This window comes from Mercenaria mercenaria, chromosome 9 (genome assembly GCF_021730395.1).
Source record: "Mercenaria mercenaria strain notata chromosome 9, MADL_Memer_1, whole genome shotgun sequence".
Classification (NCBI taxonomy): Eukaryota; Metazoa; Mollusca; class Bivalvia; order Venerida; family Veneridae; genus Mercenaria; species Mercenaria mercenaria.
Window position 1 is genome coordinate 77,024,297 of NC_069369.1, and position 23,456 is coordinate 77,047,752.

Sequence of the window (23,456 nt, forward strand, 5' to 3'; positions counted from 1 at the left end):
ACACTGTTTCTGTATTCAGCTGTTGCATCAAAAGTTTTACTAGCATTCTTTATTAGCTTCACAGTTCAAAGAATAGACAGAGCTATTTGCAGCCCCACATTCACTGGCGTCAGCGGCCACATGCTGATTTGGTAAACTTTTCGAAAGTAAAGTGGTATGCAGGAATGAACTGAAACTTCATATAGTACTCACTGTGATGATCTGATGTGCATTGCACATGTACTGTGGCCCTCCTTTGCTTTTTTACAAATTTAGGCCCTTTTTTTGACATAGCAATTTTTGGTTAAGTTTGTGTATATAAATTGGTATCTCAGTACCCACTAGAGGGAATAAATGGAATCTTCATATACTTGTTCACTGTGGTGGTCTGACATGCAATGAACAGATTTCCTATTTTTTTAGCTCAGGTGAGTTATTGTGATCGCTTGATGTTCGATGTCCGTCGTCTGTCTGTTGTCCGTCAACATTTGGCGATAGAGGCTGTATTTTTCAACTGATCTTCATGAAATTTTGTCAGAATGATTACCTTGATAAAATCTAGGCCAAGTTTGAAAATGGGTCATCTGAGATCAAAAACTAGGTCACTAGGTCAAATCAAAGAAAAACCTTGTGAATGCGATAGAGGCTGTATTTTTCAGTTGATCCTAATGAATTTTGGTCAGAATTTTAACCTTGATGAAATCTAGGCAAGTTCGAAAATGGGTCATCTGGGGTCAAAAACTAGGTCACTAGGTCAAATCAAAGAAAAACCTTGTGTATGCGATAGAGGCTGTATTTTTCAACTCATCTTCGTGAAATTTTGTTAGAATGATTACCTTGATAAAATCTAGGCCAAATTCAAAAATGGGTCATCTGGGGTCAAAAACTAGGTCACTAGGTCAAATCAAAGAAAAACCTTGTGTATGCGATAGAGGCTGTATTTTTCAATTGAACTTCATGAATTTTGGTCAGAATGATTGCCTTGATGAAATCTAGGTCAAGTTTGAAAATGGGTCAACTGGGTTCAAAAATTAGGTCACTAGGTCAAATCAAAGAAAAACCTTGTGTATGCAATAGGGGCTGCATTTTTCACTGGATCTTCATGAAATTTGGTCAGAATGTAGGGATAATACACGTTTTTTTGTGTATTAACATCTGCAGAAGCCCACGGGATTGTTTGTGACCGAGACATGGGCAGATCCAGAGAAAAAAGTAGTTTTTATGCAAGAATGTTTGTCTGGATGCAATCTAGGTTAAGTTCGAATATAGGTCATCTAGGGTTAAAAACTAGGTCACTCGGTCAAATTAAAGAAAAACCTTGTGTATACAGTAGGGGCTGCTTTTTACACTGGATATTCATAGAATTTAGTCAGAATGATTGCCTTGATGAAGTCTAGGTCAAGTTCGAATGTGGGTCATGGGTGAAAAACTAGGTCATTAGGTTAAGTCAAAGAAAAACCTTGTGTATGCAATAGGGGCTGCATTTTGCATCGGATCTTCATGAAATTTGATCAGAATGTTTGTCTTGATGAAATCTAGATCAAGTTTGAATATGGGTCATCTGGGGTCAAAAACTAGGTCACCTGGCCAAATTAAAGAAAAACCTTGTGTACGCAATAGGGGCTGCTTTTTACACTGGATATTCATAAAATTTTGTCAGAATGATTGCCTTGATAAAATCTAGGTCAAGTTTGAATATGGGTAATCTGTGGTCAAAAACTAGGTCACTGGGTCAAATTAAAGAAAAACCTTGTTTACGCAATAGGGGCTGCTTTTTACACTGGATATTCATAAATTGGATTATGGGTCATCTGGGGTCAAAAAGTAGGTCGCTAGGACAAATCAAAGCATCAGATCTTCATGAAATTTGATCAGAATGTTTGTCTGGATGAAATCTAGGTTGAGTTTGAATATGGGTCATCTGGGGTCAAAAACTAGGTCACCCGGCCAAATTAAAGAAAAACCTTGTGTACGCAATAGGGGCTGCTTTTTACACTGGATATTCATAAAATTTTGTCAGAATGATTGCCTTGATGAAATCTAGGTCAGATTTCAATATGGGTCAAAAACTAGGTCACTAGGTAAAATCAAAGAAAAACCTTGTGTATGCGATAGAGACTGTATTTTTCAATTGATCTTCATAAAATTTGGTCAGAATGATAGCCTTGATGAAATCAATGTCAAGCTTGATTACGAGTCATCTGGGTTCAAAAAGTAGGTCGCTAGGACAAATCAAAGAAAAACGTTTTGTATGCAATAGAGGCTGTAATTTTTCAATTGAGGTTCATGAAATTTAGTCAGAATGATTACCTTTATGAAATCTAGGTCAAGTTCAAATATTTGTCATCTGGGGTTAAAAACTAGGTCACTAGGTCAAATCAAAGAAAAACCTTGCGTATGCAATTGGGACTGCATTTTGCACCAGATTGTCATGAAATTAAGTCAGAATGGTTGCCTTGATGAAATCGAGGTCATGTTTGAATATGGGTAATCTTGGGTCAAAAACTAGGTCACTAGGTCAAATCAATTAAAAACTTTGCGTATGCAACAGGGACTGCATTTTACTCCTGATCATCATGAAATTTGATCAGAATGTTTGTCTAGATGAAATCTAGATCAAGAGCGAATATGGGTCATCTGGGGTCAAAAACTAGGTCACCTGGTCAAATCAAAGAAAAACCTTTTGTATGGAATAGGGACTGCATTTTACTCCTGATCATCATGAAATTTGATCAGAATGTTTGTCTAGATGAAATCTAGATCAAGTTTGAAAATGGGTCATCTGGGGTCAAAAACTAGGTCACCTGGTCAAATCAAAGAAAAACCTTTTGTATGCAATAGGGACTGCATTTTACAGTGGATATTCATAAAATTTAATCAGAATGGCTGCCTTGATGAAGTCTAGGTCACGTGTGGCCAAAAATCTAGGTCATTAGGTCAAATCAAAGAAAATACTTGTTTGAGACCACATTTTTGGTCCAATCTTAATGAAAATTGGTCAGAATATTCATTTTCATGAAATCACTAGGTCAAACATGTTTACACTGTTATGGTGTGTTTCTCAGGTGAGCGACCTAGGGCCATCTTGGCCCTCTTGTTTACAATTATGCTCTTTTTATCCACCTGGCAGTCTTTAAACGGGACATATTATGGGAACGCCCCGGGTATGCGGCGTCCACAAACATTGTCTGTAGCATATCTTCTTGAACCAGGTCCCTAGTTCGGAATTACTTCCCTTTGTTGTTACTATAAATAGATTATATTGTAACTTTTTTATTACTGGCCATAGGGAAAAATCAAGACCACTTTTCTGTAGTACAACATGCATTTTACACCAAATTTTTAGGTGCATTTTTACCTATCGCTACCTGGTAAGGATTTTTTTGTGGACTTTTTTTTATGCCCCCGGCATCTACTGATGCGGGAGGCATATAATGATTGTCCTGTCCGTTTGTTCGTCAGTTCGTTTGTCTGTCCGTATGAGGTTAACCAAATGAGACCGTTTCGTCTAGCATCAATACCCCTTACTAGAATGACTTGATACTAATGCAGATGTAACCTGTGACCATTCCTCATCTTCAGACATCACCTGACCTCAGTTTGACCTTGACCTTGACCACATTTTGGACTTAGGTTGCTTTATATGGGCCATCTCTTGGTTAACCAAATGGGACCGTTTCGTTTAGCATCAGTACCCCTTACTAGAATGACTTGATACTAATGCAGATGTAACATGTGACCATTCCTCATCTTCAGACATCACCTCACCTCAGTTTGACCTTGACCTTGACCTCATTTTGGACTTGACCTCATTTTGGACTTAGGTAGCTTTATATGGGCCATCTCTTGGTTAACCAAATGGGACCTTTTAGTCTAGCATCAATACCCCTTACTAGAATGACTTGATACTAATGCAGATGTAACCTGTGACCATTTTTCATTTTCTGACATCACCTGACCTGAGTTTGACCTTGAACTTGACCTTGTTTTGGACTAAGGTTGCTTTGTATCGATAAGGATGCCACCGGGGGGCATCAAGCGTTTATTGGACGCAGCTTCTTGTTTAAAGTTTTTTTTAAAGAATTGACTTCTCTTTGTTGTTACCATAAATAACTTATATTGTAACTTTTTTTTATAATTGACTGTAGGGAAAAAACCAAGACCACTTTTCTGACTGGTACAACATAGATGTTACTTTCAAACTTTAGGTGTATTTTAAGGTATCTCTACCTGGTGGAGTTTTTTGTGGACTTAGAAAAAACAAAATGTATATTTCTTGCGGACTTACTTCCCTTTGTTGCTACTGTAAATAGCTTATCCTTGAAACTTTTTAACCTGGTTGTTAGAATTGGATATGTCATTGTTTGGGTTTACTGTCTACCAAACTTATACTGAATATGTTTTACTGTAACATCTACATGATAGACGTATATTGTGACATTCTTGCAGTCTAGTTGGTTATTATAAAAAGCTTTTTGTATGTAAAATGGTATATTACTGCCAGAAGGAATGGAAACTTCACACGCATGTTCACTGTAATGATGTGACATGCCATTCTCAGGTTTCTTAAATGTGTTTGCTTTTTTCACAAAGTTAAACACCATATATGTTTAAGGACCAGAGATTGTGGGTTCAAGCCACAGTGTGGTTGCGTCCAGCCTTCTTGTATGACTTCAGAACTGGTTTTTCCAGGGAGAGGACTTGAGAGTGGTTAAATAAGCTTGCAATCTGACTAAAGTACATCTCCTATTATGCTACGCTTAGGATCTGAGAACGAGCTATTGATAGCCTCGTTCTGACGACCCTTTCGCTAGCCAATCAGAGCTTAACTTACAACATTTTGCAAATCTATAGTTAGCCTTGATTTTTGATATTTACAATTCTTATGTCATAATGTGTCAGGTAGCCAGTCAGCTCAGTCGGTAGGCCACTTGCGCTGTAAGCGAGGGGTCCCGGTTTCGAGCTCTGGATTGACAGCACATTTTTCTTACTCATTGACATTCGAACAAGTTGTCTGATTGATTCAAATAAAAATAGATTTGCAAAAATAAAAATAGCAATATTGGAAATCCAAAATATACAGAAGACGAATGTGAATGGGTCGTTCTCAGATCTTCGTTCAGAAGATCAAGGACTTTAGTCGGATTGATAAGCTTGAAGCTTTCATCACAGTCAAGCTAAAATAAATTAATATTAACTAATGCATTTGAATATTCGAGCATTACTGCAATGATGACTGGATTATAGGAGTTGGAAGTCAGCCTGGTATTTTTAGCTCACCTGTCACAAAGTGACAAGGTGAGCTTTTGTGATAGCGTGGTGTCCGTTGTCCGTCTGTCCGTCCGTGCGTGCCTGCGTCCGTCCGTCCGTAAACTTTTGCTTGTGACCACTCTAGAGGTCACATTTTTCATGGGATCTTTATGAAAATTGGTCAGAATGTTCATCATGATGATATCTAGGTCAAGTTCGAAACTGGGTCACGTGCCTAAAAAAACAAGGTCAGTAGATCTAAAAATAGAAAAACCTTGTGACCTCTCTAGAGGCCATATATTTCACAAGATCTTCATGAAAATTGGTCAGAATGTTCACCTTGATGATATCTATGTCAAGTTCGAAACTGGGTCACGTGCCTTCAAAAACTAGGTCAGTAGATCTAAAAATAGAAAAACCTTCTGACCTCTCTAGAGGCCATATATTTCACAAGATCTTCATGAAAATTGGTCAGAATGTTCACCTTGATGATATCTATATCAAGTTTGAAACTGGGTCACGTGCCTTCAAAAACTAGGTCAGTAGGTCTAAAAATAGAAAAACCTTGTGACCTCTCTAGAGGCCATATATTTCACAAGATCTTCATGAAAATTATTCAGAACGTTCACCTTGATGATATCTAGGTAAGTTCGAAACTGGGTCACGTGCCATCAAAAACTAGGTCAGTAGGTCTAAAAATAGAAAAACCTTGTGACCTCTCTAGAGGCCATATATTTCATGAGATCTTCATGAAAATTGGTCAGAATGTTCACCTTGATGATATCTAGGTAAAGTTCGAAAGTGGGTCACGTGCCATCAAAAACTAGGTCAGTAGGTCAAATAATAGAAAAACCTTGTGACCTCTCTAGAGGCCATATTTTTCATGGGATCTGTATGAAAGTTGGTCTGAAAGTTCACCTTGGTGATATCTAGGTCAAGTTTGAAACGGGCTCATGTGCGGTCAAAAACTAGGTCAGTAGGTTTAAAAATAGAAAAACCTTGTGACCTCTCTAGAGGCCATACTTGTGAATGGATCTCCATAAAAATTGGTCAGAATGTTCACCTTGATGATATCTAGGTCAAGTTTGAAACTGGGTCACGTGCCTTAAAAAACTAGGTCAGTAGGTCAAATGATAAAAAAACCTTGTGACCTCTCTAGAGGCCATACTTTTCATGGGATCTGTATGAAAGTTGGTCTGAATGTTCATCTTGATGATATCTAGGTCAAGTTTGAAACTAGGTCAACTGCGGTCAAAAACTAGGTCAGTAGGTCTAAAATTATTAAAATCTTTTGACCTCTCTAGAGGCCATATTTTTCAGTGGATCGTCATGAAAATTTATCTGAATGTTCATCTTGATGATATCTAGGTCAGTTTCGAAACTGGGTCACGTGCCTTTAAAAACTAGGTTAATAGGTCTAAAAATAGAAAAACCTTGTGACCTCTCTAGAGGCCATATATTTCACAAGATCTTCATGAAAATTGGTCAGAATGTTCACCTTGATGATATCTACGTCAAGTTCGAACTGGGTCACGTGCCTTCAAAAACTAGGCCAGTAGGTATAAAAATAGAAAAACCTTGTGACCTCTCTAGAGGCCATATTTTTTAATGAGATCTTCATGAAAATTAGTGAGAATGTTCACCTTGATGATATCTAGGTAAAATTCAAAAACAGGGTCACATACCTTCGAAAACTAGGTCAATAGGTCAGATTATAGAAAAACCCTTGTGACCTCTCTAGAGACCATATTTTTCAATGGATCTTCATGAAAATTGGTCAGAATTTTTATCTTGATAATATCTAGGTCAGGTTCAAAACTGGGTCACATGAGCTCAAAAACTAGGTCACTATGTCAAATAATAGAAAAAACAGCGTCATACTCAAAGCTGGGTCATGTGGGAAGAGGTGAGCGATTCAGGACCATCATGGTCCTCTTGTTTTATATTGCCACCATTCTTTATTGGAACAGCAGATTAATCTAAAATCCACAAACCACAGTTTGCTGAAACTATCAGCCGTCTGCCCACTCAGCTCAGTAGGGAGAGCTTTGATCCCCAAGCGATGCGTATTTTCTCCTTGACGAATGATAAGAACCAGAGGTCTTCAAAACAAATAACTGAAGGTCCATCTTGTTCACATGCACAATGGATGACTGTATGAGAATTGTAATGAAAGTATATGTATTAAAAACGCAATTATTATTTTTCAGGTTTTTAATTTTCAAATTTTCTATTTATTTTAACACAGTGTCTTAGGTTCAGAACATTTCTTTTAATTAACACGAAACAGTATGGACATCAGAATAGTACAAAAAGTTGAATGGATTAGATATACATTGTAGTAGGCTGTCTAATTACCATATATTTGGTGATATCAACTAAGACTTTATTTTCATATTTGAACTCGCATTTATCCAAATTCTGTTTATCTTGAAGATATTTTCAAGTCCCGTCTGAAAACACATGCATAAAATATTATGTTAAGTAGAATTTCGGTTATCTCGAAGTAAAATGTTTGATACCTTGGTATTCGAGATACCAAGTTTCATCTGTATAGTCAGAACTTAAGACTTCAAAATGGGCATGAATTACAAGTATCATTATATAAAAACCACAAACATTCCTTAACAATGAAAAATTAAAGCTGATAATTATTTAAAAAAAAAAAAAAAACATTACAAAAACAGATAATAAATACTCATTATCGCTTCAACATGATTTTGCAGTTTTCTTTTGGATTTAGGTTTTAGACCTATAGTGACAATTGATAATTTCTGTTTGATTGCATACATTCTGTTCAAGATTGTATATTTTCATTATATTTATTCTGACATTTTCTGACTGTGTTACCGAAAGCTAAATCTATGTATCAGAATATCTTGAATTGCTGGAGAATACTAAAGTAGAATATAGAGAACAAGTAAATTGCATGAAAAATTTGGAATACCATTATGAGTCCTCTACCTTTCATTCATATTCTATGTTATGTGATTGTATTTGTATTTCGTCGCTGTGCTATCTATAATCCTTAGAATGATGTAATAATTTCCCATATTTTGTAAAAAGGCTATTGGCTCATCATAAACAAAAGTAGACCAAAATTGTTCCGTCAAGAAATGGAAAGAACATATTCTCTTATTTTTACGGTTTGGTCAGTACCAGATTGTTAAGAATGTTTATCACTGTTGATTTTGTTTTCTTGCTGGTTTCCTAAGAGAAGCCAATTTTTCTATTAATTCTATTTTTAGCTCATCTGATTTTTTGAAAAAAAATGATGAGTTATTGTCATCACTTGAGCGGTTGTCGGCGTCGGCGTCTGCGTCGGCGTTGCCTGGTTAAGTTTTATGTTTAGGTCAGCTTTTCTCCTAAACTATCAAAGCTATTGCTTTGAAACTTGGAATACTTGTTCACCATCATAAGCTGACCCTGTACAGCAAGAAACATAACTCCATCTTGCTTTTTGCAAGATTTATGGCCCCTTTTGTACTTACAAAATATCAGATTTCTTGGTTAAGTTTTATGTTTAGGTCAACTTTTCTCCTAAACTATTAAAGCTATTGCTTTGAAACTTGGAATACTTGTTCACCATCATAAGCAGACCCTGTACATCAAGAAACATAACTCCATCTTGCTTTTTGCAAGATTTATTGCCCCTTTTGGACTTAGAAAATCAGTTTTCTTGGTTAAGTTTTATGTTTAGGTCAGCTTTTATCCTTAACTATCAAAGCTATTGCTTTAAAACTTGCAACACTTGTTCACCATCATAAGTTGACCCTGTACAGCAAGAAACATAACTCCATCCTGCTTTTTGCAAGATTTATGGCCCCTTTTGGACTTAGAAAATATCAGATTTCTTGGTTAAGTTTTATGTTTAGGTCAACTTTTTCTCTTAAACTATCAAAGCTATTGCTTTGAAACTTGCAACACTTGTTGACCATCATAAGCCGACCCTGTACAGCAAGCAACATAACTCCATCCTGCTTTTTGCAATAATTATTGCATCTGATTTTTTGAAAAAAAATGATGAGTTATTGTCATCACTTGAGCGGTTGTCGGCGTCGGCGTCTGCGTCGGCGTTGCCTGGTTAAGTTTTATGTTTAGGTCAGCTTTTCTCCTAAACTATCAAAGCTATTGCTTTGAAACTTGGAATACTTGTTCACCATCATAAGCTGACCCTGTACAGCAAGAAACATAACTCCATCTTGCTTTTTGCAAGATTTATGGCCCCTTTTGTACTTACAAAATATCAGATTTCTTGGTTAAGTTTTATGTTTAGGTCAACTTTTCTCCTAAACTATTAAAGCTATTGCTTTGAAACTTGGAATACTTGTTCACCATCATAAGCAGACCCTGTACATCAAGAAACATAACTCCATCTTGCTTTTTGCAAGATTTATTGCCCCTTTTGGACTTAGAAAATCAGTTTTCTTGGTTAAGTTTTATGTTTAGGTCAGCTTTTATCCTTAACTATCAAAGCTATTGCTTTAAAACTTGCAACACTTGTTCACCATCATAAGTTGACCCTGTACAGCAAGAAACATAACTCCATCCTGCTTTTTGCAAGATTTATGGCCCCTTTTGGACTTAGAAAATATCAGATTTCTTGGTTAAGTTTTATGTTTAGGTCAACTTTTTCTCTTAAACTATCAAAGCTATTGCTTTGAAACTTGCAACACTTGTTGACCATCATAAGCCGACCCTGTACAGCAAGCAACATAACTCCATCCTGCTTTTTGCAATAATTATTGCCCCTTTTGGACTTGGAAAATCATTTTCTTGGTTGAGTATTATGTTTAAGTCAACTTTTCTCATAAACTATCAAAGCTATTGCTTTAAAACTTGCAACAGTTTTTCACCATCATAAGTGGACACTGAACATCAAGAAACATAACCCTATCCTGCTTTTTGCAAGAATGATGGCCCTTTTTAGACTTAGAAAATCATGGGTAGGACAATATTTCTATTACACAAAAAAAATCAGATGAGCGTCAGCACCCGCAAGGTGGTGCTCTTGTTAGTAACATTGACCTAGGTGACCTTGACGTGACCAGGGTTTGGTAAGAACCCAAAGTATGAACCCAATACCCCTTACGGTTAAGAAACTTAATCTTTAAACTGAACAGATGTCAATTATTTTATCTTCACCATTAAAAAATAATAAATTAATTTTACGAGATTCTTAGATATTGGAAATCATTAAAATATAACTGTGTCTAAAGTCAAGTAAAGAAGACATTGAAACCACAGAACTTCTTTAAATTAGGGTAACCAACAAGTAATGACATTTCCCAAATTTCATTTGATTCTTATATTCTCTTAATGCTCTATAATAACAAGGCTAACTCCATTTTATTTGACGTTTCGACAATTTATTTTGTCTTCATCAGGCAGTCAACAAATATGATATGAAATAAACCTATAGGCATCCTCCGGATACTAATGCAGTTCATAGTCGAAGAATGCTACAATCATGTTTGGAGATTATGTAATTGCATTTTGTTACCTCCCAACTGCAAATGTTCTTGCTTTACATCAGTCAGATTAGGCTATTCTTTTTATTGATTTTGTTTGGTTTAAAGACCTGCTCCAGTCCTACCTTAAATTGTCAGTGAAAAAGAATGAAAATCCAGACTATGAACTATGAAGTAAAGTGTGTCGCGTGGCCGTTAACTGTTACCTTTTGTAATCATGGGTTGCATACACACAATAGAATTTGAATAGCCGCGGAGCAGGGCTTTAACAACACCTTGACACTTCAGTTTTATGTTGACTGATATTCAAGAAATTCATGAACGTTTCCACATCGCAAACTTTTCCACTTACTCAGTATAAACTGATACGAAACACAAAATCTTAACAACATCAATATGTCAGACTCGAATATGTCGGCTGTCTATTAAATCTTCAAATAAAGTTAGGCAAAATATTACTCCAACTAAAGTACAGTAAAAAGAACATTGAGTTTCTGGAACTCTGGTCTGTAATGCAATATTCTTTTGTCTCACCACTTACTTAATAAAATGATTTCTGATCTTCCGAAAGTTTTTGATGTTATGAGAAAAAAACACACAAGAAATACAACACTTTATGATATTCACTGTACCTTAGTATTATTTTTGCTCAAAATTAAAGCAGTTGCAAAAGTGAAACTACAATAGTAATATTATTAAATGTTTACTCATTGCAAATTCTTAACAAAATTAGGAAAAGTGCCAGTTAAATAAAAATAAAATCTGTACAGTCACTTGGAAGCTTGGTTGATGAATATGATCAAGTAGTGAATGAGGCAATATGTCTCAAAAATGTAACATTTATTTCATTTCCGGCTGAAAATAAAAGCTCTTCCTCTGCTCCTGCTTCGTCCTAAATCTTTGAACAAGATGCCACGTGAATGTTTTGAAACCTTGTCTAAAATCCCATCATTTCCATTCCACTCATTGCCATCATATTCATTGGACTCATGCCCCCGTTTGAAGTACCTGAAGATTGTCCAGATGTCATTGGCATACTTAAACCTGACGGCATTGTCATGCCAGGCGGTAACATTAATCCTGATGCCATAGCTGACGCTGCCTGACTGTTTGCAGCAGCCATCATTTTGGCAAAGATATCATTTTGTGACGGTGGTTTTGGAGTCGTTGCTGAAGCTGCTGCTTTTGGTGCTGATGGTTTTGCTGCAGGATCAGCAGCTGCTTTTTTATCAGATTGAGATGCGGCAAATTGAGCAAGTGAAGCACGAGCAGCTGCTGCTGCACGAGCGGTTGCAGCAGCACTGTTTGCTGTTGATGACTGTGATGATGATGATGTCATGCTTGAACTGGAAAATGGATTACCATTGTTCATGGCATTACTCATTAAGAAAAGTCCAGCATTTTCAACAAAAGCTCCAGCCATATTTCTTTGCTGCATCCACTGGAGAGACTTTTGGAAAATGTAGTTTTCAATTTGTTCTTTTGTTGCTTCACCTGCCACACCAGGCACTTTGATTTTCATGTCTTTAGCTATACCCTGCATGATGGTAATGTATGGGATCATTTTAGCGGCATTAATGGGAAGTCCACCATCACTGCTGTAGAGGACCATCAAGGCTGGATTTACAGTAGCTCCAGGACCAACAATAGTATATACAAGGTTGTTGAGAACCATTAATTCAGAACCGCTCAGTTCAATGGTTCCCATAGCGAGACTCATCAAAGGATCGTTCATTTGCGACCCCATCATCATCATGTTATTCATCATCATGTTGGAGCCTAAATTACCCATTCCACTCATTCCGGGCATCATGGATGGATTCATGGACCCGAACATTCCACTCATGCCAGACATCATGGATGGATTCATAGATCCAAACATATTAGACATACCGGAGAGACCTGGGAATTGGCATTTTCCTGAAAATAGACATTTTCAAAATGTTAAGTTTGTATAAAATGATAGTAAAATGTGAGGAATTTATAGTTTCCTGTCTCAGTATACTCTCCTCACTCCAGGCTAGATAAATCCAGCATTGTTTACTTGAATTCGGATTGCTCACATGCCCTCCTGTGCTCAAATGTCACATATATATATTGTTCTACCTTGGATCGCTCGAACACTGATGCCCTCAAACTGTACATAAAGTCCCAGTTATTATATTATAGTTAAGATAACACCTTTTGCTCCTATAACAAAAAATGCAAGTCTAATCATAATAAAAAATCCAAAAAAGAACAACAAAAGGTTGGAGTTGAATTTTTAGGACAACCAGTTTGCACAGTTTGTTCGTGCAGACATTTTACACTTTTTTGAATTGGCAATTAAGTGTAAACTTAGTAAGTGATTAATTATTGGCCCTCCGCACCCTGTGAGATTATTTTTTTGACGTTATTTTAATAACAGTCTTAATATGAGTATTTAAAAAATTTAAAAAACATCTTTAACTGCTCTATGTAGATAAAATGCAATAATTATTATTGTGTATTAATCAAATATTTAACTCCATGTTTACACTACAACTATCAGTACATGCTTAAAACGATCTAATTTTAGACTGGCGCATGCCACTTTAACACATCTTACAGAAATATTGCTTTTAAAGCAATAGTGTGTCTGTATTGAATCAGCATAAAACTGTAATCTTTAGCCTGCTGGAGGCATGTGATTCTGCCTTTGCGACAAGTGTAGACCAAGATCAGCCTGCACATCCATGCAGTCTGATCATGGTCTGCACTGTTTGCTATTCAGTCAGTAAATTTTCAGTGAACACCCCTCCAAATGATAAATGGTACTGCCCAAATTGAATGATGGGACAGTCCATTATAGAAATTTAGCAGGCGAAAGGTTAATATAAACACAGATTTTATAATTGTTTCATATATTCCAGAATTAATTACTTTATATGATATGCTGTACATATTAAAATTTACTAATATTTCACTAGTTTATCTCCAACCAAAGAATATATGACACTTGGTTTGAACTACCTATGGTATTTTTTTTTGGCCATATTTGTCAAACTGTTAACTTTTTATAAGCGAAGGGAGATAATTTATAAACAATGAACAGCCTGATTAGGAATGTGCACTTCTGCTGTTCTGAAGAGAATTCCATTACATTTTGCTATGTGAAGTAAAAATTGTACTAATTGTTTATTCAAAAAGAAAATGACTTTAATTTACTTGATTTGAGATCAGTAGGTCAATATTATTACACAACGTCTTATATAAATATCCAGTCAATAATTTATTCTGTTGACCAGTCTATACAGTTTGACACTAAATTTTACTGGGCTAAAGTCAAGAATTTATTTATGATGTACTTTGAACTTCGGGCAATAGTTTTGTCTATGAACTAAGCAAGCTATTCTTTGAGTGTAGTTATCATTATCCTTCTCGGATGTCCAACTTACAAATGTTAAGACCAGTACATTCTTTCAGTTTGAATTGTCAGCCAATATATTAATTCTTGTTAAATCCTATTTCCGACAATTGTTTTCTCTAATATTTGTCAAAGGTTTGAATATTAATCCGTTATAGTGGAAAGAATCTGTTGTTTTGATTACCTCCCTTTATGGCTCTGACTGTAAAATTTCATCTGCATTATTAAAACTAGTGCTTTTCTAATCATATAACATAAGATCTAAAGCCTTATATTTCAGGAGTTCTGTCAAACTGACAGACTAGGCCAGAATCAGTACAGAAAACATGTCTTGTTGACCTCTTAGACCAGATACAAATGCCCTGATCAACTCAATAGTATAATATTCCATATTATGCTTTGAAGAGAAATCTTGGCAAGTCAGTTTTCTATTAAAAAAAAAATACTTCTGGGATAATGCATTTGTGTATTTACTGTATAGACTGAATTACTTCTGTTTAAAGCATAAAAAACTAAATGAATAGATATTTTTTGAAAAGATATACCTGTAGAATTATGATAAAAAAATACAAAAAAAAAAAAAATGAATTTTTCTTTGATTTTGTTTTTAAACTAAGAATATCAAGAAGATAATATTGTTGAATAAATATTTTTCTACTTATAAAATGACTACCACAGGGTATACAAATTTTGACTGAAGAATTATAAAAGAAAAGGTTTTTTTTTTAATTAAATAATTTGGTTTTAACTATGGTTTATTTGTTTAATGAAATAAATATATTTTCTTCTGTTAGATCAAAAGGTGGATCAGAAGGAATTAGAAAGGCAATTATTTAAAAACAGTGTGTTGGTTTAGTTACCATTATTGGCATTGACTATAAATAAAAAAAATCAAAATCTCACTTACCACTAGTTAAAAGAACAGTAAAAATAGCGAAAGTTAAGGTAGTCCTTGATCTGGTCCTCATTTTTAAAAAAAAAATATGTATTTAGTTAATTTCTTTGGTTTTATATGTTCACAAAGTTTTCTAAGACCAAAAAGAAAAATCTACTGCTGTCCTGTCTGTTTAGAGCAGGAGCTCGGACACAGTGATCTATATTTCCGCTAATGACAATATAAGCACTTGGATGTTGATTTTTCATGTTATTTTTATGATTGTTGACAGGTGGGCGGAGCTTAAAGCACGTTGACGTGACTTACTGGTAATTAAAGGCCTGTCTTGATTGACAAATTACCTGAATTGGCCTGACATTGTTGACAATACTGAAGAATTTTTTTTGTAGCTAAAATATATTTTATTTCTTCTTTAACATGTTCATATTCAAGACAACAGCAAAACATATTAATTAGCATTAAACAGAAATAATTCTTATAAAACATTCATGAAATTTGTTCATTGCTGTTGTCATTATTTTGAATTCCGAATAAATTATGTAAATGTGGCACAATCACAATGAAACTGCCCCAAAGAATGAAAAAAGAAAATGAATTATAATTGTCATCGAAGATTGCCCGATAAAACTAGTAATAATTTATTACACAAAGTGCACAGTTGCACTGCTTGTAAAATGAAAGATATTTAAACAGACAGAGAAATTTGCCCCATTTATACATACAGTTGAACTTGACGGGACTGGCAAAATTTAGACCAGTTATATCTGTTATTCAAGCATTCGAACAATATACATTATACAGTGATATTGCAGTGACCTGATGATGAGTTCCAGCAAGAGGTGGTGTTTGAATGATCTATTTCAAGCAGGTGAAGTTCGACTGTAACAGATAATGAAAATCCACAATAAATACTATAAAGTTTGTGATTTTTTTAAAGGCTCATAATGCCTTTGTTTAAAATGTGGCTGCCACATTTTCCGTTTTGAACATAAAACACATTAATGTCTTGTTAAATCCTATTTTTGATAATTACTTTCTTTAACATTTGTCAAAGGTTTGAATATTGCTGAATATACTGGAATTTTTTACTGAATCTATTGTTTTTATTACCTCCCTTTATGGCTCTAACTATAACAGTTCATGTGCAATATTAAAAGTAGTGCCTTTCTAACCATGTAAGTACGCACAACATCTATTTGGAAAACTGTTTCATCTGTTTTTAAGGTAAAAAAATTAAGTATTATGGACCTTTAAAGGGTCTTCTGAATACTTATGTTCTGTACCACTGAAATGTTAACAGTCGGGCCTGTATTAGACAGTAAGCCAAGGGAGTGACATAATATGGCTGCTTAAGACAGGTGGCTGCTTAAGGGAGTAGACTGATTAAGGGAGGTGGCTGCTGTATGCAGGTAGAAATTAGAACAAAATGTCAATTCAGTAAGTTAACTGACTGGCTGCTTAAGCCAGAGGCTGCTTATTACAGGTGGCAGCTAAGGCAGGTTAAACTGTTTACAACGGTTACATAAAGCAATGTCAGGTGTTAAAATATTGTTAATATATCTATTTTTGAGAAATATATATACAATTTTGTCTTCACTTTAAAGCTTTTTAACTTCATACCTATGATTTGAATCCTGTTTGGCACCATATAACCTATACCGTGTTGGTGCGCCGTAAAACCCAAATAAATAAATAAATAAACTATGATTTGAAAAACTTAGGTACTAGCTCTACATTAAAGGGTCAAAAATTGCTATTTTGGCTTTTGCAGCCATATAGAGACTTTAACAACAATAGATGAAATTGAATATGGGTCATGTGGGGTAAAAAATCAGGTCACTAGGTCAAATCAAAGAAAATGTTTGTTTACACGCAAGAGGCCATGTTTTTCGGTCCAGTCTTAATGAAAATTGGTCAGAATATGTGTCTCCATGAAATCACTAGGTAAAACATGTTTACACTGTTATGGTGTGTTACTCAGGTGAGCGACCTAGGGCCATCTTGGCCCTCTTGTTGTGTATTATTAGCATTAAAACATGGTTTTTCAATACATTATTTCTTAAATGAACTACAGGAATACATGAATAAAACAATGTTTATGGAAAGGGTCAGTGTTTTGTGCATTGTTTGATATAAGATAAAGAGAAGAAGTGCTTGACTTATAATTGACTTGTTTCTTGAGGTGTCTGTAAGACAAATTGTTATATCAAAGTTTTACACTGTTTGTTGCAGCTGCAGCTCACTTTATGATCAAAAGACCATGTATTTGTCGAGGTTACTTGTTCCTGTCCAGTCATGAAATACTTGAATACACATTACAGCCGTCCAATTAGTAATGTGACATCAGTCATGTCATGTCTGGTGACAAAAAGTCACAAAATAATGAAAGTGTTAATTTCATGACACCATTCACAGGGTTTTATGGTTCAGGTGTCGTAAAAGGTGCATGCAAATTATCAATTAATCATGTTACAGACATAAAAGATTGATGAAGTAACTGACCATCAGGTCACAACACATATATTTTTATATTATTGTTTGTCACCCTAGAAAGAGTGGGATGGTTTGTCCTTGATCCGTCTGTGCAATCCAGAAACCAATGCTTTGTTCATTTATAGGCAGATTTGTCTCAGACTTTTACAGATGATTTTAAATCTTGTGTATGTAAAGAATTGAAATTAGTGTTGTTATTTTTATTGTTATTATTCCACATTTATAAAGCAATCTTGTCATATATATCTAAATATGTTCAAGAGCCCTTAAAGAGTACAGACTACTACAGTACTGTTTTTCTGCAAGGATGAGTACCCAGAAACAATTTAAACAAGATTCAGACTTTTTCACAGTTGAAATAAAATGAGCCGTGCCATGAGAAAACCAACATAGTGGGTATGCGACCAGCATGGATCCAGACCAGCTTGCGCATCCACGCAGTCTGGTCAGGATCCATGCTGTTCGCTAACAGTTTCTCCAATTCCAATAGGCTTTAAAAGCGAACAGCATGGAGCCTGACCAGACTGCGCAGATGCGCAGGCTGGTCTGGATCCATGCTGGTCGCAAACCTACTATGTTGGTTTTCTCATGACGCGGCTCAAATACAGTTAAAACTCGATATCTCAAACTCCCTTATCTCAGAATTCTGACAATCTCAAAGACATTTTTAAGGGCTGTCATAAAAAACACGTGCACAAAATATCATTTAAAGTCCAATTTTGATTATCTAGAAGTAAAATGCTTGATCCCTTGGAATTTGAATTGCCGAGTTTCAATTGTATATAGTAAAAAGTATACTTACCATTTTACGTTACAGCATGTGATTGGAGGCCCAGACAGAGGGAATAAAGATGGTTGTTTTGAGGAGGCCCGGTTTTCATCACCTCAAGGTCTAGCCCTGGATGGTTCCAGTGTTTACATAGCTGATACTGACAATCACACTATCAGAAAGGTAAGAGAAATTGTAAATTACAGTATAGAAATTGAATAAATTTCACACAGAAGAGAAAAGATATGTTTCAATCTGGCATTTGAACAAAACCTCACATGGAAGACAAATGATAGGTGTCAGTCTTGTATTTGAATGAAATATCCCATGGGTTTCAGTCTGAAATTGTAACAAAGAATCTCATGGAAGATATAGATGATATCTGCTTGTTTCAGCATAAGATTGGAATATCTTTCATAAAAAGAACACCAGATGCAATATTTTCACAAGTGGAGTAGCCATGAGTGAAAACGTATGGTATGGTGTTTATGAGTGAAAGAAATTCTGATCTTACATGTAAAATAAACAATTTTTCTTTTTATTTCATGTTTGGACTAAATTTACCTATTTAATTAATAGGTTCTTACCTATGAAAAATATTTCACTCTAATATTTTTGATAATTCACTGAAAAAATGAAATAAAATTTCTCCATGAAAGAGAAATTACAGTTTTCAGTCAGCACAGTATTTGAACAAAATTTCCTGTATAAGAGAAATTGTAGGTTTCAAGTTGGTATCTGGACCAAATTTCCTTTGGAAAGAAAATATTAAAATAGCTGCAGTTTCAGTTTGATATCTGGAGAAAATTTCCAAGGAACAAAAAAGATAGGTCCCAATCTGGGATCTGAAAAAAATTTCCCCGTAGAAAAGAAGAGTTTTCAGTATTATAGTGTCTGGACCAAATTTCCAGGTAAGAGTAATTAGAGGTTTTAATCATGGAAGAGGTTTTAGTCAGGTGTTAAAACAAAATTCCCAAGGAAAAGGTTTCAGTCAGGTGTTAAAATAAATTTTCCCATGGAAAAGGTTTCAGTCACGTGTTAAAACAAATTTTTCCATGGAAAAGGTTTTAGTCAGGTGTTAAAACAAATTTTCCCTTGGAAAAGGTTTCAATTTGGTGTTAAAACAAAATTCCCATGGAAAAGGTTTCAGTCAGGTGTTAAAACAAATTTTTCCATGGAAAAGGTTTCAGTCAGGTGTTAAAACAAATTTTTCCTTGGAAAAGATTTCAGTCTGGTGTTAAAACAAATTTTCCCATAGAAAAGGTTTTAATCTGGTGTTAAAACAAATTTCCCCATGGAAAAGGTTTCATTCAGGTGTTAAATTTTCCCATGGAAAAGGTTTCAGTCTGGTGTTAAAACAAATTTTCCCATGGAATAGGTTTCAATCTAGTGTTAAAACAAATTTTCCCATGGAAAAGGTTTCAATCTGGTGTCTGAACAGTTTTGGCCATGGAAAACCTATTATAGGTTTAAATAGAGAAATACTACCTTAGTGCATTCCATTCTTGTGCAAAGTTTTTCCTTGTTTTTTTTTTCTGCCAGTGAAACTAAGTTCCCATTGACTTAATAGTGGATGAGACCTCTGTGGCTGAGGGAAAAAGGTCGCTGACTCTGAATTACTTGCCCCTCACCAATGTGGGTTCAAGCTTCATTCTAGGAGTCGAATTCTTCATGTGAGAAAGCCTCTAGCTGGCTTACGGAAGGTCGATGATTTTACCAAAATGTCTGCCCGTAATAAAATAATGCATAGAGGGGCACCTGAGCTCTTCCTCCATCGCAGAAAGCTGGAAAGTCGCCATATGAGCTTAAATTTGACTGTGCGACATTGAACCCAACAGAAAAAATTAATCGTAGATATTTTTAAACAAAGCCAATAATGACTAGTTTAAGGTAAACACTATATCAAACATATATGGTGTCAAAGAAAACAGTTATGGCACACAAGCAGATGTTTGTCTTTAATCTGGTCTATTTACCATAAAATTGGGGTGTATAGATAAGTTTGTTCAAAACCATTAAACTACATGTACCTCATTGACTCTGTTTGTACAAAGGTTCTGCCTGCAGGTTTTATATGAAGTACTTCTCAAATTTAGCATGCAAAATATTTGTGGTTATTAAAAAAGAACTAATTCACATTTATAATTTTCATTAACAGTTTGATATATGCTAATATAAACTATATTACAGCAATAAAATTTATGTAAATAGCAGACATATCATAATTTTGTCTTCTTTTCGTCAACATTTTCAATTATGCAAATTTGGCCATGAATAAAGACTTAGTGAGCATGAATTTAAATGGTATAATTGCAATTTAATACATTTTAATGTAATTAATAGTATAAAAATACCAATTCTTGAATTCTTATGTGTCTGTTAACAGGAATGTTTTACTTTAAAGTGTATTTTAAGGTTAAGGAGTATATTATCAAAACACAGAAATATTTGATAAACTAACAACATCTTTATCAACAATCAAGCTGTCCGCTACCTTTCTACCTTACTGTATCTTAAAATACAAGGGTTGATCCAAAAGTAATGTCATTTGAGCCATAAAAATGCGATTAATGAAAAGAAAATAACAAAAAGTCAATGGGGCGTTTTTCATGTTATACGAAATTCACAATGCATTTATCAATATTAAATTTTTTTTGTATATTGAAGTCAATTGCAAACTCATGAACAACATTTAATATCAAAATATCCAGACCTTTGTTAGATAAAAGATCTGTTCATTATACTCAGTACTGACTTTTATTCTGCTCCAAAGGACTCTGCATTTCTCAAAATCTTATATATTGAAAAGGTTTAAACACCACCTAGTTAATATATCGTGATTGGAAAGTCACCAGAATTACACTGGGCAGGCTTCGGCTCTATTAAAGACTCTTAATATATGCTTGACAGCACCACATGCGTGTTTTAAATTCAGTCAACGTCACTATATTGGCGTGTTGCAATGTGAAAATCAATTTGTCCTTTTATCATCGGACAAATTGGTCATTTTTTTTCTCTGATATTATATACTTAACTGATATTGGATATTCTTATTAAGTGCAACAACCAAATCTCTATATATCCGAACACAACTTGCTCGAATGTAAGCATCATGAGTGGTAGTTACACTTTGTTTAGCACAGACAAATTACTACGTTAATACCCTTATTTACTGTGTATATTTCATGAATATAATACATTGCGATAATGTTCATGGATAAAAATTTTCAAATACATAGACGGGGCATTTTTAAAGGGACTAACCCACACATTTGAGGGGAAAAATAATTTCTCTCAAAAATTCATAAAATGTGAGTACTCTGAAAGTAACTAGAGTGGTGGAACCTATGCTCGCGGTATTTTGTACATATATAATCTTTTTAAGAAGCAAGAAAAAATTATTATTTCGATTTGCCTATGCAAAAACATAAAGTTATCCTCCTTTTATCGAAACATATTGTTGATGTACGTCATCACGTGACTTAGTCGTCTCGTGAACTATCGACACAGCATACGTGAAAAGGTGAAAATTCGCCCTGAAGGGAACCTATGCTGGCGGTATGTAATATCGATTAAACTAAGGACGAGAAAAAAAATCAGCAGGCTAAAAATGAACAAACAAGCATATGCGAATATGATATTTAGAACATTACTCATTTATTATGTGAAAAACAAAATAAATGGGGATAAAATTTAGTATGTGCCTCTATGTGTATATTTCCCTTTCCGAAATGGAGTCACTATTAGAACAAAGCTTAAAAACGTATAATAATGTTGTTTAAAAAATTAAGGATTCAAACAACGACAGTGATTAACTCGCTAATGTTTTCTACACTTCTTTTGTGTGTAGGAAATTTACTCCTCCCTACATCTCAGAAAGAACCATTTGGACTTTGTCAAAATACTAAGATCAACATCGATCTTTTCATGGTTCGAAAGGCACTCGTAGTGTAGCCAGGCGTCACATTCATCACATCTTGCTCTTAAATGTATCTTATATCTGAATGTAATGCATGATTTCTAAAAAACTAGCTTTAGTTTAGTGATTTTGATATATTTGTGTGAGATTTGTGCGACGGATACAGATTGCGTAAAATGTATCGGCTGCTGTATACGTGACGTGAGCGGCACACGCGGCTATCGCTACGTTTGTTGTAAAGGCATTTCACCACTGGTCGGTGTTGAACATAGCATGATGAAATATTTTTATCAGTGCTTCTGCAGAGAGCATATTTATCGAAATACCACGAGCAAAGGAATACCGCGAGCATAGGTTCCACCACTCTAGTGGTACAAACTTATTGGCAGATATTCTTATAATAAACCAAAAATATTGTGCAAAAGCAGTAAACAATTGCTAGGCTTTTGACCTAATGCAGAAAATGTACATTCTTCTTGCATTTTTACCAATATCTAACTTTTATTTCACCCACTTAATCATTTTTCAGTGTCATAGGTACATTCTATGCCAAACTTGGTGGAAATAAACATGTTAAAAAGTTCACCCAAACTGTGGGCGTGTAGCTTTGGTTTAAACAATATTTTATTTATATATATTTACAGCATGAAACGCTACATAATTAGAGCATGAAGGATTGAGTAGAAAGCCAAGCCTATTTGAAACTCTCTCTAGTTAAGCTTTAAAGTCCTTAGTGTATGTATTTGCTATTATAGGGGTAACACAAGAAGGTCAAGGTTCATACACAATGCTGCAGAAAAAGACAGCCAGTACAGCAGTAATACTAGTAAATTTATTAAAAGTTGAAACTTTGCATTCCGCAAATTGCAGTGACTTCAGGCAAATTTATTGTTACATTTTCATGCAAAATAAAAATGGTGTCACTTGTCCAGTTTATGACCTTTAAGACACATGATTGTTAATTCAAGTAATAATGTGTTGACATGAAATATGTCTTGAATATATTGACCTGTCATATAAAATAAACCTGCTGATCAGTGATTTATGTGAGAAAACTGGTAATGATAATTTTATTTCCCCCAGCTGAAGGCAGAGGGATGTTGTTTTGGCATTGTCATTTTGTCTGTGTGAATTTGGGTCGGTTGTCCATCCGAAGTTGAAAATGCTCATAATTCATAAAGTATTTTCGCAAGAGGCACATATCTTCACATAATTATTAATTAGCACTTGGCCTTTGCTCACATTTAGTTTTATTCCCCATAATCCAGCTTGACCCAATAAAAGCAGAGTTTTTC

The 23,456-nt window shown here is 34.8% G+C and overlaps 2 protein-coding genes across 3 annotated transcripts in view; one reads left to right on the top strand and one right to left on the bottom strand.

Moving 5' to 3' along the window:
* Window positions 1–23,456, top strand: part of LOC123547526 (NHL repeat-containing protein 2-like) — a 122,790-nt gene that overhangs the window by 42,399 nt on the left and 56,935 nt on the right. For both annotated transcript variants that reach the window (XM_053551788.1, XM_053551789.1), the window contains exon 5: window positions 18,291–18,425. In XM_053551788.1, coding sequence (XP_053407763.1) covers window positions 18,291–18,425 — 135 coding nt within the window. The remainder of the gene's footprint in view (window positions 1–18,290; window positions 18,426–23,456) is intronic.
* Window positions 11,310–15,197, bottom strand: LOC123547527 (uncharacterized). Its single transcript, XM_045334699.2, has 2 exons — window positions 14,993–15,197; window positions 11,310–12,620 (listed from the first exon to the last, which is right to left on the bottom strand). The coding sequence occupies exons 1-2, from the start codon at window positions 15,051–15,053 to the stop codon at window positions 11,638–11,640; spliced, it is 1,044 nt and encodes a 347-aa protein (XP_045190634.2). The 5' UTR covers window positions 15,054–15,197; the 3' UTR covers window positions 11,310–11,637.

Bases quoted from the DNA above. Each gene is read 5' to 3' on its own strand.
- LOC123547527 (XM_045334699.2), bottom strand. From the start codon at position 15,053: ATGAGGACCAGATCAAGGACTACCTTAACTTTCGCTATTTTTACTGTT. The intron at 12,621-14,992 runs GTAAGTGAGATT...GTCTATTTTCAG, and splicing joins TACTGTTCTTTTAACTAGTG to GAAAATGCCAATTCCCAGGT.